Source organism: Strigops habroptila, chromosome 4, assembly GCF_004027225.2.
Source record: "Strigops habroptila isolate Jane chromosome 4, bStrHab1.2.pri, whole genome shotgun sequence".
Classification (NCBI taxonomy): domain Eukaryota; kingdom Metazoa; phylum Chordata; class Aves; order Psittaciformes; family Psittacidae; genus Strigops; species Strigops habroptila.
Genome location: NC_046358.1, coordinates 29,179,402 through 29,193,201, shown reverse-complemented (window position 1 = coordinate 29,193,201; position 13,800 = coordinate 29,179,402). Strand labels below are relative to the sequence as shown.

The following is a 13,800-nucleotide window of genomic DNA, read 5'->3' as shown; positions in this document are numbered from 1 at the left end:
CAGAAAACATTCAGAGTTTGTTATATTTAACTGAAGTCTAGGATTTTTTCATTTCAGTTTTATTTTTAAGATATGAGCATGCCAGCATTCCAGTACTATTTAAGAACCAAAACCCCAACACAAAACAGCACACAGAGATCCTTACAGTAGCTAAGAGAACACAACTAATTATGGGGTTTCCTGAATTTTTCATGTCAGCCATTAAGGAAGCAGTGGCAATTGCTCCAGCTACCAACCACTAAATGGCGAGCCTGGTTCTAAGTTTCCTACCTCAGAGTATTCTAAAGAAATAAAATGTTATTTGATATGAAAAGTTTCCTCGTTAAGTTAGCAGCAGATGTGAAACGCTTAATCGGTGTTCTGATTTGATAAAATTTGCTCATATTTCCACGCATTTTATCTACGATATCCTCCAGAAGCTAAAAACATTTAACTCTGTAGCTTGCTTGCCCTTTTTTTTTTTTTTTTCCAAATAAAGAAGCTGTATTTAATTTAACATAAATCACTCCTGAGGAAAGCAGAAAGTAGCCTGACACATACTTGTCCAAATCAGATTGACTAGAAGGGAAAAAAAGGTTCATTCAGTAAGCGATTAACAACTTACAATAGAAGTATTTGCCTTCAATAGCTCTTATGACACTCTTCAACACTGCTATTTCACTACCCTGCTGGATTATCTTAATCTCTTGCTGAAAGAGTAGGAGAAGAGAGGAATAAAGAAATACTATATGAAAGAAAAAGATAACAAAGGTTCTGGCTTGGGTTATCTAGTTCTTTTACATTGGTATAGACCCTAGAAAAACTGAACCTCAAAGTAATGGTATAAGTGCATTCTACTGTATCACACTGTACAAGTCTTCTAGATTAAGGTTTAAATCTAAATGCTTCATCAAAACAGCAAAGTGATCTATCACTGTTCAAGACATGCTTCTCACTGTACAGTACAAGGCCACCCATCTTGGTTTAAAGGCTGTCAGATCAGGATCTCACACTACAGTAGTGGATTTGTGATTATGCCTAAAACTCTGAAGGGGGCTGATGTCTGAGTGCCTTTAAAGGAGCTTTATTCTGAGATAATTGCATCAAACTTTATAGTATCCCGAACTAGACAACTTCAGTACAGCAGAGTGTATAAACCTTAACTTACAGGCAATACCTGCTATGAATATTTATAATTATTTTAATAAAAATCAATTTATAATGACTAACAAAAACCAGACTTTCAGTAGCAGCTGGTGAGTAAGCACAGTTTAAAGGTCCTACTAATTTTCCTTTTTTTTTTTTTTTTAACCAATTTTTGTAGGGTTGCTGGAGTAAATAGTTTTCCTCCTCTAAGACCTTATCCTATTGATGGGAGAACATATATATATTTTTAGCAAAAGTGCATTATTTTGCTCCTAAGTTGACTCAGTAATTTCACAGAACACATTCTACATAACATAAACAGTATTTCCATATGGATGTAGGGATTAATGCAGTATATTTTTAGAAACTAATGAAATGTTTTTTAATGGAAAAATATCCACATGAAGAACTAAAACATGAAATTGCAGATCCCACAACACTTTGTTTTTTCCCTGACCCTCGAAGAACCATCTCACCTAGTCAGAGATGGTACTATATAACTGAAGAATAGCAAACCTAGAAGATAATGAAGGGATAAAATTTTAAAATAAAAATCTAAATTTGTGATAAATTATTTTTTCTAGGATTTTACTTTTACTAAGTGCTGGTAGAATCCAAAGAGCAAGTTGTAGCCATAATTTGAGAGCTGGACATACAGCATAAAATGTGAATTGTACCGAGAGGGTTTTTTTTTTTTTTTTAAAAACCCTAAAATATTTTGGAAAAGCTCTGGGTACTTCATTCTCAAGTGCTTTTCTAAAAGCTCCACAGTCAATATATTGCATGAGAAAGAAGATTTCAGTGAATATAAAATATACTACATTATTTAAATGCTAACCATTGGAGCTCTGCTGGTGTTATCGTCTCCTCTCCAGCATCATCAGACTTGAAACAGTTTTAAATACACACTCCCAAATTGTTTAGTAAGAAGATAGTTAGGAAAAACATAACTTACACAGACTGTAAAGGTACTAAGTAAAAGCTATGATTACTAGCAAATAATGTGTAGAAACTAAAAAATTACTTGAGTAAGTGATTATCCACTACCACAATAATTCCAGACTGAAAAAAAAGTAGAGATTGGCTAATTTAACAGATTGCAGTTGAAATCATGTATTCCTTGAGGGGAAACAAATATGGTAGCAATGGCTTTTAACACTAGTCAATTAAGGCTGCAATACTGCTTATAAATTAGTCTTAGGTTACTGTAAGATATACTAAATCTTGCTGTCTTGCTTACTAACTGCAGCAGAGAAACTTGACAGTTATTAACAGACCTTCCTAAAAGTATTAAATTTAAACAAAATAATTCCTTTGTGTTTAAAGTTATTATAGGCTTGTTTTAAAAATAACTCCTCCTTTTCGCTATCAGAAGTTATGCCACCCCAACAGAATATAGAGCAGGCTTTCTGAAAAAACTATGAAACAATGAAAGTTGAGCTTGTGGCTAGGTGTAAAGCTTTAAAGTTCATTCAAGAAATTTCTGAAACTGAACGAAAACTGTTCATTCTGAGATAATGATTTCAAACTGAATACAAATCTTAAAAACCAACATGGAAAATTCAAATAAATCAGTTGTGGAAAACTGATAAGTGCCAGCAGATTTTGTAGGAAAATGTGACGGGGCAGTAGTTTGAAGGGAAACGAGGTGCCAAGTCTGATATGCTCTTCTGAATGTCTCCACCTAGAGAACATGAATAATGCCTTCTGGTTCAAACCCTTGCAGCACTTACACTTGCATTTATTAAGAAATCAATCTATTTTCCAGTCAAGCTGCATATCAGTATTGAGTTCAGTCTTGATACATTTCTCAAAGGACCATCACAGCCACTGATCATTTAGGGAACAGGTCTGGTTTTTAATAGTGAGTTACTGGAGAATGTACTAAATGTAGAAGTAATTTTGTTTCACATTTAAAATAAGCTGGATTTTCCGCCTTTACGCTTTATGCCCAGAAATGAAAGGCTGAAACAGTCCATTAATAAACACAAGATGAAATATTAAAAGCCAGTTACTGTGTGTAAAATCAACTTCTTAGGACTGAATACTACACTCATTTATACTAATGACAGCTGGAATGACATTGCGTATCTGTAAGAAAAAGTATTTTCTTTCATTTTCACATCATATGTATTAGTTTGGGTAAATATATTCCACTAGGTTTTGCATGTATTAGAACTCTTCCATGTCTCTATAATCCTACAGGAATAATAATTCTCAATTGTTGCATTTTAAGACTTCAAGCTTTTTAAAGATCCCCCTTTTACTCTTCTCCCCAAGAAGTAAAACCATACAGGGTGTCAAAATAGTTAAATGTGGCATGTGTCTCAAAAAGGAAGCAATTCCCCAACAGTAAAGCTTCACTTTTATTTAAAGAACATGTGCTGTAAGGTGTTAAGTAATTTTATCACTGTTTTCTATGCAAGTAACCCTTACACACTGATGAAGATACCTTCCAGAATATCAGCTTTTATATGCTTCTGGGAGGAAAACTTATTCTGAATGTTCCTACAGTAAAGAGCCTTTCTGTAGCAGGACAAGTAGCTGAATAGCTTGATACCTAAACACTCTGAAATGCAGCACAAATTGCCAGCAGAAGCATCAAGAACAGCATCGTTCCAAAGTAGAGAGGAAGTAGACTTCAGGTTGCAGTACCTTCTCCAAAGGCAGACAACGGCTCCCTTTCATTTCTTGTTTTTTATTTTAATTGCCCCCCATACACAGAGCCAGAGCACTCTTCATACTTTATTGTGTCTTTATCCTGGATCTTTAAGACTTTAGTTCATTCTCCAACCCAACTCTCTCGTACTTCTCACCCATGCTTCCTGCTGCTGGGAATCACAAATATGGCCTACAGACGATGCTTGCTGAGAGAGGTATTTTTGAGAGTGGAAAGTGGTCTGTGCAGCAGATTGCAGCAGCAGACCACCAATGTGTATGAAAACCTGACTGAGATGTGAACTAGAAAGCAATCACCAAAGTGTGTCCAGACCTCTCCTTTGTGGGCAAGACAGTAGCAGTCACTTGCATGGCCTGGATAAGCAGCAACAGGACATGACCAACAAAAATTAAGAAACAGAAAATAAGCAGTGGAATAAGCTGTCAAGGAAGGTTGAAAAATTATCAGCATTAGAGATGCTAAGAGTTACTGTAGATGGCCATTTGTGATGGTCTATAAACTTTTAAAATCAATGATGCCATGATGCAGGGCATGTGACAAACCTATGCCCTGGTGGACCTTGCTTTGTTCTAATTTGTGTTGCTTTCAAGGAGCCCTTCCACCCCAGATGAGATCACTATTCTTAATCACTATCATTGCTTTTTCTTTCCAATTTTCTAAGCTTTTTCTCTACAATACTAATTAATAACTGGCAGACATTGCCCTGTGTGACTTTCACACAGTAAAACTGTTTATGCAAAATACGTAAATTAAAACGCTAAGAACTACAGCATTGTTTTGTTGAATGTAACATGAAGAAAAAAAAATAATTATGTCACTGAAAAATGCTCAGGTCTGAGAGCAGACCAAAGCAGAACAATTGCTGACTGATTTCTAAATTACACCTTTCTGATGCAAGTATCAATAAAAACAATTGCAAGGTATACATTTTCAACTGTGTAAAAATACACTGGATCATAATTTTCTGCTTAAAATTTTATAGAACAGCCACTTGTGATATTGCATTTAGCTTGAGACTTGAAGCAGCATAACAATACTAAACCCACTCCAGATGACTCCACATTTAGAAAACCAATCCTAGGTCTTCTACGTTAATGAAGCTAGAAGGAAGAGAACTAAATGAGAGCTCATCATCACAGCTGCAAGACACAGGTTGCTCAATAGTACTACTACGCTTTATTTTTTTTACATATGCAGTTATTTTCAATGATAAAGCTTTTCTAGTAGCAGGAACCCTATTCAATAATCTTACAAATTTTTTTTTTCCAACAAACAGAATTAGGGCATCTCAATTTCCAAATAATAAAATACTCAAGGTACTTCAGAAACTAAATTCTTCACAGGAATTCTCTTCAAGGAAGAGAGTGTTGCCTTTGTTCTACAGAAGATATGACTCCACTGACAGCAGCTACATTATAAACTAATGCCTTATCTTACATAAATGGAGCAACTCTAATGTACTTTGTCTTTCTTGACTTGCTCCAGTGCCACACACACACCTGGAAAAAATTGGATCTGACAAGTGATAACAGATTCTGAATGAAAACAACAGATATCTGCAAGTCCTTAGGCTAGCAAGAAAGGGGAGGGGAAAGGACAAGAAAGAATTTTACTGCCACATGTTACCTGCATGAAGCCATATTTGAGCCAGAGTCATCCAAGGATGCAGAGGACCTTGTTTAGGGGCACTGCTTTGCAGAGATGATGCAACCTCAGACAGTGCTTGCTCCACTCTGGAAGCTGCTATGGATGTGGCATGGACTGAACCTGTAGAAGTAATAAAAAAATTACCATCATAGAAAGAATGAATACCATACACATTGCATAAAGCATTTAATTGTAACCTCCAAAAACTCCTCAAGATTTAATTTACATGAACTGTTTCAGAGAAAGTTTTTGAAATGTCAGATTAATCTTCCTTGTTATGAAAGTTTTTATACTGGTCTGAAAGACTACATAGAAACCACACTGAACATTGTTAACGATACCTGACACTCTTTTGGGTTGCTACTATGAATACTCTCCATTAAACTTGACACCTCTTTTCTGGCAATGTATGATCCAAAAAAAGTTTTGTGATGGAATCATACACTGCAATCTTCAGGTTGCTGCATGCACTTTGATCTTAGTAATTGCTATGTCTTTCCAGAGAGTGCAATTAGAGGGCTATTTTAAGACTAATAACAGTAAAAAACCCAGCGACCTAAAATATACAAGATCACATCATACCCCAGCACAAATACCCAATTAAACTGCACTGAACGTAAACCTTAGCTGATCAAGGCGGCCAAGTTAAAATGCCTTGTGGCAAAAAAGTACTTTGCATAAAGAACATTCCCAAAGCATACTAAATAAAGGATAATTCCCTTAAAATTAAGCATTTACAATTTAGATTAGAATCTCATTGGCAAATACTACCCTTTTCAAAGTACTGGAATTAAAAAAGCTTCTGTAACTAAAGAATATCTAATGGCAACTGTAATTTGGATAGCCAAGTACTGACAGCACATTTAGTCATGATTTATTTTTTTAAATCAAGACCATGAATATTTTAAGCTACACTCCTTCTTGCCATCTAAGCTTCAACGTATCTCTAGCTGGTTTAGAATTACAAATTACAAAATCTCACACTGACTAGGCCTGATATTGATAAATAATGGAATTGAAATATTTCATATTGGAATAGATGAGAAGTCTTTTAAGCCCATCAGCATATCTGTAATGGTCAAGAATGGTAGGTACCCCAAAAGAAAGTACTGAATCCCATACAGGTTGTACTGCACCCCACAACCACATCCTCATCACTAGCATTTAAGAAATAAATGAAACCTTCGCTCTTAATATCACAGGCTTTCTAAGAATTTTAACAAGAAGGGATTTGCCACATAAACCATAAATTCTTCAGTGTAATGACATAAATCAGCAAACCAGAAAAGCAGAAGAAATTCCTAGTAGACAGATCAGTGGGAAGAGAAAGATTGTCTGTAGGTGTGCAATCCTTAACTGACAGAAACAAGGTGAAAGCAGCATAGGACATAGTTACCATTTCATATTTCATTATGAACAAGGAATTGCCCTGAAGACCTGAAACAGTATCTGGCCATGGAGTTTGCTTTTCTTTACTGGCTAATTAAATGACTCAAACTCCAGCCTGCAGGGTTGAACACTTACTAAAGTTTTTGTGTTTCTTGTCTTTAAGGCTTAACTTCTAAAGACATATAAAAGGGAAGTCTAAGCAAGAAGCATGTGGAGTGTATTCCAAGAAAAATATCAGCAAAGGCACCATTAATAAGCACCAGAAATCCTTTCCTTGTCTAAATGCATGCCACTGCAGCCTGTCACTTGTTAGCCTTCCAGGGACTAATAGTGAAAAAGCCTCCTCATCCATCTGGAAGAATTTGTAAAGAAAAGGTGTGATTCACTGACACAAAGGATACCATCTAATTCCTTCCTTCTGAAAAGCAAGTGTTCAATTTAGTGTTAAGAAGGGCCTATATTTTCTATTTACAGCAAAGACTCTGGCTGCTGGCCAGGCCACAGGTTATTTCATCTAGAAAGTGTGCTGTTAGATTTCAAGCCTCTAGTACTTAACCATAAACCACATATGGTAATGCATTATTAAAACTTTTTGTACATCAATTTCCATATAAAAAAGAACTATGCTGAGATAAAATTCTTATGAGTTGCAGTACCACCTATGTTAAAGTTAAAACAGAGTGGATACCAAGTGCTTCCTATGGTAATTGAGTCCTATCCTGGACTTTATTCTGAGTGGTAGAAAAAACAAAAACCATTTTTTTGAAAAAACAATCTTTTTAGATTTTTTTTTCCCAAAGTGTTACTTTTCAAACTGCTTCTATTTTCTGTTTAGGAAAAAAGTATCCCTTAACATATTGCAGCAATTAGTTCTCTGAAGAACATACACATATATACAAAGTAATAGTCTTCAAGTGTCCTTCAATAAAACTACTAGAAAACAGTTACTTCATATCTTTCACTAAATTAATACAACTGACATAAAAACATATTCTAAATTAATAATGAATATTAATAATCTAAAATTCAACATGGATCAAGTAACTGTTTTAGAAACCCAGACTGCAGATTTTTCAACATTATCAACTAAATTTAAGCTGCCTCTAAACAACATCCCAAATAAATGGATTCTGGGAGTTTAATTTTAAAGATCAATGTTAATCAGCATAAAGAAACTTGGTATAATCTTCTCCAGTGCTGTTTGGACATCCCAGCCTTTGAAATCCTTCATGCTTCACTCTTATTTAAAATGTAAAGAAATAAAGGATGTTGAAAAACAGCACAAGAGCAGCAACAATCCTCAACATAAAAAGGACATGGTGCTGCTGGAGCAAGTCCAGAGGAGGGTCCACGAGGATGATCAGGGGGCTGGAGCACCTCCCGTATGAAGACAGGCTGAGAAAGTTGGGGCTGTTCAGCCTGGAGAAGAGAAGGCTGCGTGGAGACCTCATAGCAGCCTTCCAGTATCTGAAGGGGGCCTATAAGGATGCTGGGGAGGGACTCTTTGTTAGGGAGTGTAGTGGTAGGACAAGGGGTAATGGGTTCAAACTTAAACAGGGGAAGTTTAGACTAGATATAAGGAAGAAGTTCTTTATGGTGAAGGCGGTGAGGCACTGGAATGGGTTGCCCAAGGAAGTTGTGAATGCTCCATCCCTGGTGGTGTTCAAGGCCAGGTTGGACAGAGCCTTGGACGACGTGGTCTAGTGTGAGGTGTCCCTGCCCATGGCAGGGGGGTTGGAACTAGATGATCTTAAGGTCCTTTCCAACCCTGGCTATTCTGTGATTCTGTGAATAATTGGGTTTTTTTGTTTGGTTTTGTTTCTTTAAAAACTCTCCTTGCAGTGGCTATTAAGATAGATATCAAGCACAGGGCTATACAGTTTCCAAAACGAGGAGAGATAACCTCTAGTACAGCCTTGCATATGTAACCAGCACAGCCACTGTAGCGCGCCATGATCATATAGTGGTTAGTACTCTGCGTTGTGGCCGCAGCAACCTCGGTTTGAATCCGAGTCACGGCATCACCCCCGCGGTACCACGGCACACGGGCTCTGTGCTGTGTTTCCACCCCCGGGGCAGTCGGTTCCAAGTGTACTGGACGCCCCTCCAAGTGAAAGCAAACTGTGGCCTGCATTCTGCTGCCAAAGGGATTGAGAAAAATGCATTTGCAATATCAATTGTGGCATACCACTTGGCTGCCTTTGACTCCAGTTCATATTGAAGTTCTAGCATGTCCGGTACGGCAGCACTCAATGGTGGTGTGACTTCGTTCAGGCCACGATAGTCTACTGTTAGTCTCTACTCTCCATTAGACTTTTGCAACAACTGAAAACATCAGTGTTATCAGCATTGTTCCCAGGCTGAAAGTTAAAAAACACAGCACTGCACCAGCTACTAAGAAGGAGAAAAATGACTGCTATAGCTGAACCCAGGACAACCCTTTATCACACTTTTACATCTTTGCTACTAACTTTTTTTTTCATTAAATAAAAGTAGTTTTTTGACACTGCCAAATCTGGTGTCTTTCAGGTATATTGCACTCATGCTGATAGCTCTAACCCATAAACCCCTAAATGCTTCTTTAGGATTGCCACAATTAGCTGTCATCTGACTCATTTTTGGTCCCTTCTGTTAAAACACAATTAGTCAGCTTTCATTTTACAGACAACTAAATATCATTGAAAGATCAATTAAAGATTCTGTCTCCTAAAAAGCTTTTTCTGTCCTTCCACCAAATTTTATTAAACCCTTTTCTTATTTGAACTAACTTCTGTGAACTATTTGTCTGTTGTTCTAACCCAGACAGTTACAGATTCAGATCTTTATAGTCACATTACATTCTAAAATGTACAGTAATTTCAGCTACAACTTGTAAAGATACATAATGGTTTGTAAGAAACTAAGGGTAAAGAGAGGATCTCACAGATTCGATGGAGCCAGTTACTTATTTGGAGGCTCCCTCTTGTTTAGTCATTATCTCTGCTCTCTCTTCCCACCCTTATCTGCATTTTATTTTCTTCGGTCTGTGTTCAGTACTTTCAGTCAAACACAAACATAGTCTCACTATTGGTGTCACAATTCACTCAGTTGTAGCTTCCTTCAAATGCTCAGATAGAGAGTAGCAGTAATTTCTGGTTTAAAATTTTACCATATCTTTCACACACACAGGTATCCTTGCTCTTCTCATACAACTTCTAGACCTGCTGTTATAGCATGACACTTAAGAATAAAAAAAAAATTAAATTAAAATACCACAAGTAGCAAAGAGTGTTTAGTTAGAAATATAAAAGCATGAAGTCTGGAAAAGTAATATGTCACCAAAATGGTCCTCGCAACTCACTTGCATTTATTTAGTTTTGTTCTGAAGCTTGTCTTCAAGGAACTGTCTTTGCAAGGTCTAGAATTCACTACTTAAATTACTTATTGATTATCATCTGGAATCACAATCACGTTACACACTGCAAAGTGTGACAGGTGGTCTTAATCATAACAAAATGTTTCTAAACCAACAAGGTATAACCTTCAACTGACGTTTCCTATAATGACATTTGTCCAGAATTTACAGTTTCTACTCACAATATTAACACAGTATCTGCAAGAACCATGGTTATAGAATCACTGAATCATGGAATGGTTAGGGTTGGGACTAGATCATCCAGTTCCAACCTCCCTGTAATATGCAGGGACACCTTCCACTAGACCAGGCTGCTCAAAGCCCCATCCAACCTGGGCTTGAACACTGCCAGGAATGGGGCATCCACAACTTCTCTGGGCAACTTGTTCCAGTACCTCACCACCCTCATAGTAAAGAATTTCTTCCTAACATCTAATCTCAATCTGCCCTCCTTCAGTTTAAAACGATTCCCTCTTATCCTGTCACCGCATACCCTTGTAAAAAGTCCCTCTTCAGATTTCTTGTAGGCCCCCATTAGGTACTGGAAGGCTGCTCTAAGGTCTCTCCTGAGCCTTCTCTTGTCCTGACCGAACAAGCAAAACTCTCTCAGCCTGTCTTCATGGGAGAGGTGCTCCAGCCCTCTGATCATCTTTGTGTCCCCTCCTCTGGACTTACTCAAGCAGGTCCACGTCCCTCTTGTGTTGGGGGCCCCAGAGCTGAACACAGTACTGCAGGTGAGGTCTCACGAGACCAGAGTAGAGGGGCAGAATCACCTCCCTCAACCTGCTGGTCACGCTCCTTTTGATGCAGCCCAGCACATGGCTGGCTTGCAATTCATTCTCAAATAGAAAACTTCTCAACAGCCTTGTACACAATTTAACCAAGAAGTTATCTCACAGTAACCTTTCTTTTCCAACTCACACCTACAGTTCAATTTCTGTGAACAACAAAGTGTTCAATTTATTCTCTTCAGGCTTTTCTTAAGATAAATATTACAGGAAAGTCTTCATGAAACCCATTTTTCAAATACCATTTACAGGTCACCCTATGTAAATAAGCATGTTATGACTTCTTCAGTTCTTTCCTTGGTCATTTCCCAATACATTCTTCACAACATAGCCCAACGGACATGAACTAAGACATGGACTCTATCAGCACTTAGTTGGCATGCAGGCCTGGAGGAACACGAAACAACTTCGCTATGTACATCAAATTTTCCTTCTGAAAATGAGTAAACGAATAGACTGTCATCCTTGATGAAACACATTTATATCAACTGACAAAAACACTATAAAAGGATTTCTTTTTCTATCATAAAAGACAGTATTACTAAACAGTTTTACATTCATCACGTTTTCAATGTTTCAACGTTTACATAAAATAAAAAAATGCTTTAAGAGAAATGCTCATGCAGGAGAAAAGAGGAAAACCCCCATGACTTTCAACTTTACATGCATACAAAGCTGGCAGTACGAACATTAGTGGTGTGACATTCAGCGAACTCTGTGCTAAAAAAATAATTGCATGATACAAAGAGGCAGTACCTTCTGCAGGACTAATACATCACTGAAGTGCTGCATTTGGTAAGATAGAGCAGCAGGTTTAGCCAAAATTAACAATCTTTCTGATAAAATTCATTAAGCGTCAGAGACACCTTTCACAATCACAAATTACAAAGCTAGCTTAACTTTTGGTACAAAGTTATGCATGGAGATATTAGTAGTCAGGTATGGGCAGCATCATTTATACAGCATCCTCTCAGCTCTTTGAAAAAGATTTTACGTGCTCAGCAACTGTCAAACATGCCGGTTTATGCAGTTTCTTACTTTTCTTCTGTCCTCCAAATTGGTCTCCTGCACTACCTCATAAAAATCTATGAAAAAATAAAGTAATAAGTGAAAAAAAAAAAATCCTATAATTTACTATTCAAGGGTAAACACGCAACTTCATAATGTAATTGGTTAGAGAAAAAGGTCATTATTTCACATCCTGGTTAAAGCAGCAGTTACTTCTATTGATATATATTCTTCATTCTCTCCTATTTAGCTTGTTTTCATCATTTCATTATTTTAAAGTGTCCTCTTAAGAGATTTATTCTACAAGCAAAATTTGTACCACAAGAGAAAGCAGTAGTTTATTATGACTCATGACAGCAGTTGCAATGTGCGTTCTGGACCAACACACTACTTAGGAACAGCAGTGGCATAAAATTTTCTCTAATAAAACATTCTGGCAGCTGGCCATTATGTTATACAAGACCTTCCTAATATATCTTTATTTGCAGTCCTCTAGAAATGAATACTGCCTCTTTAATTATTAAATGCAAGTGTTAGTTGAGTGCATTCAGATCTTGTAAGATTACAGACCTTGGGGTGACTGAATGGGCAAAGAGCATCAGCCTTGCTTTATACACTACCAAACTTCCACTAATGATGAACAAAATGTGTGTTTCGTGGTAAAGCAAAAGGTGATTTAAGTCCTTAAGATATTAATAGAACCCCACAGTGAACACTACTTACAAACTGAAAAAAGGGAGTAAAAACCATGAAAGTAAGCATCTGATGGATTGCCTTTGAACAGATCAAACCACAAATTAAAATTCAAAGTAAGAGGGAGGGGAAAACCCCCTTAAGACAAAAAATGAAACCAAAACAAAATAAAACCAACCAACCAAACAAACAAACAAAAAAAACCCAAAACAAACAAAACCCCAACAAAAAACCCAAACCAAAAAATACACCAAGAACTCCAAGAAATACAGAGGACTTCTGATAATCTTCAAACTGTAAATCAGGTTTATAGGGTTTCAAAAGATAAAAAAAAAAATGAAAGAAGATTACTGTTTACAATAAATATTTTTACAGAACCTTTGCTACATCTCTAAAATAATGTTCTGGTTCAACAGAAATTGGAAGTCAGGTCAATAATACAAAATGCATTTTGCTTCTTTCACTAGAATAAAATTTGAACTGAGCAAGATATAGAACATGAGATTTTCAGGTCTGGTAACCATACTAACATGCTATAAGCATCTTGGCAAATCTCTACTTACTCAAAGATAGAGAGCTTTCACTTCCATCAATTATTTACACTATACAAAGGACTTCAATATCTGGGTTTTTTCATGGTTCCACTGCTTCTCATGCATACGATGGAAGCTCCTTTCCCTGAGGATACAGTAGGTTGGAAATGGAAAACTTGGGCTTTACATAATCTGTGCTTGGGCTTCTGCATTCTTTCAGTTTGCCTTCATTCCTGAGTGGGTTTGTATTAACTTGTAGCTCTGTAAAGAACAGTAATTTAATGCTAACTAGGATGTAGGTCTGAGCAAGTTCAACTCAACAACGCCCAAACCTGTAATAGCAATCAATCAGCTAGTCAAATGCTTCAAGAAGAATGTCAGACTTCGACTACTTAAACTAACGTAAGACAAAGACTTCCTGGAAGGAAGCACTTTCCTTAATTTCCAGTTACGGGCTTACACATGAGCTAGTAATTTCAAAACTCTCATGTCAGGTATTTTAACAAACGAATTTTGCTAATAGTCAATGATTTATTTTCTACA

At 36.9% G+C, this 13,800-nt stretch overlaps 1 protein-coding gene across 3 annotated transcripts in view; it reads right to left on the bottom strand.

The window, feature by feature from the left end:
- The window catches only part of TTC7B (tetratricopeptide repeat domain 7B), a 141,507-nt gene that overhangs the window by 32,103 nt on the left and 95,604 nt on the right, over positions 1-13,800 (bottom strand). For all 3 annotated transcript variants that reach the window (XM_030484706.2, XM_030484707.1, XM_030484708.1), the window contains one exon: positions 5,432-5,572. In XM_030484706.2, the coding sequence (XP_030340566.1) occupies positions 5,432-5,572 (141 nt within the window). The remainder of the gene's footprint in view (positions 1-5,431; positions 5,573-13,800) is intronic.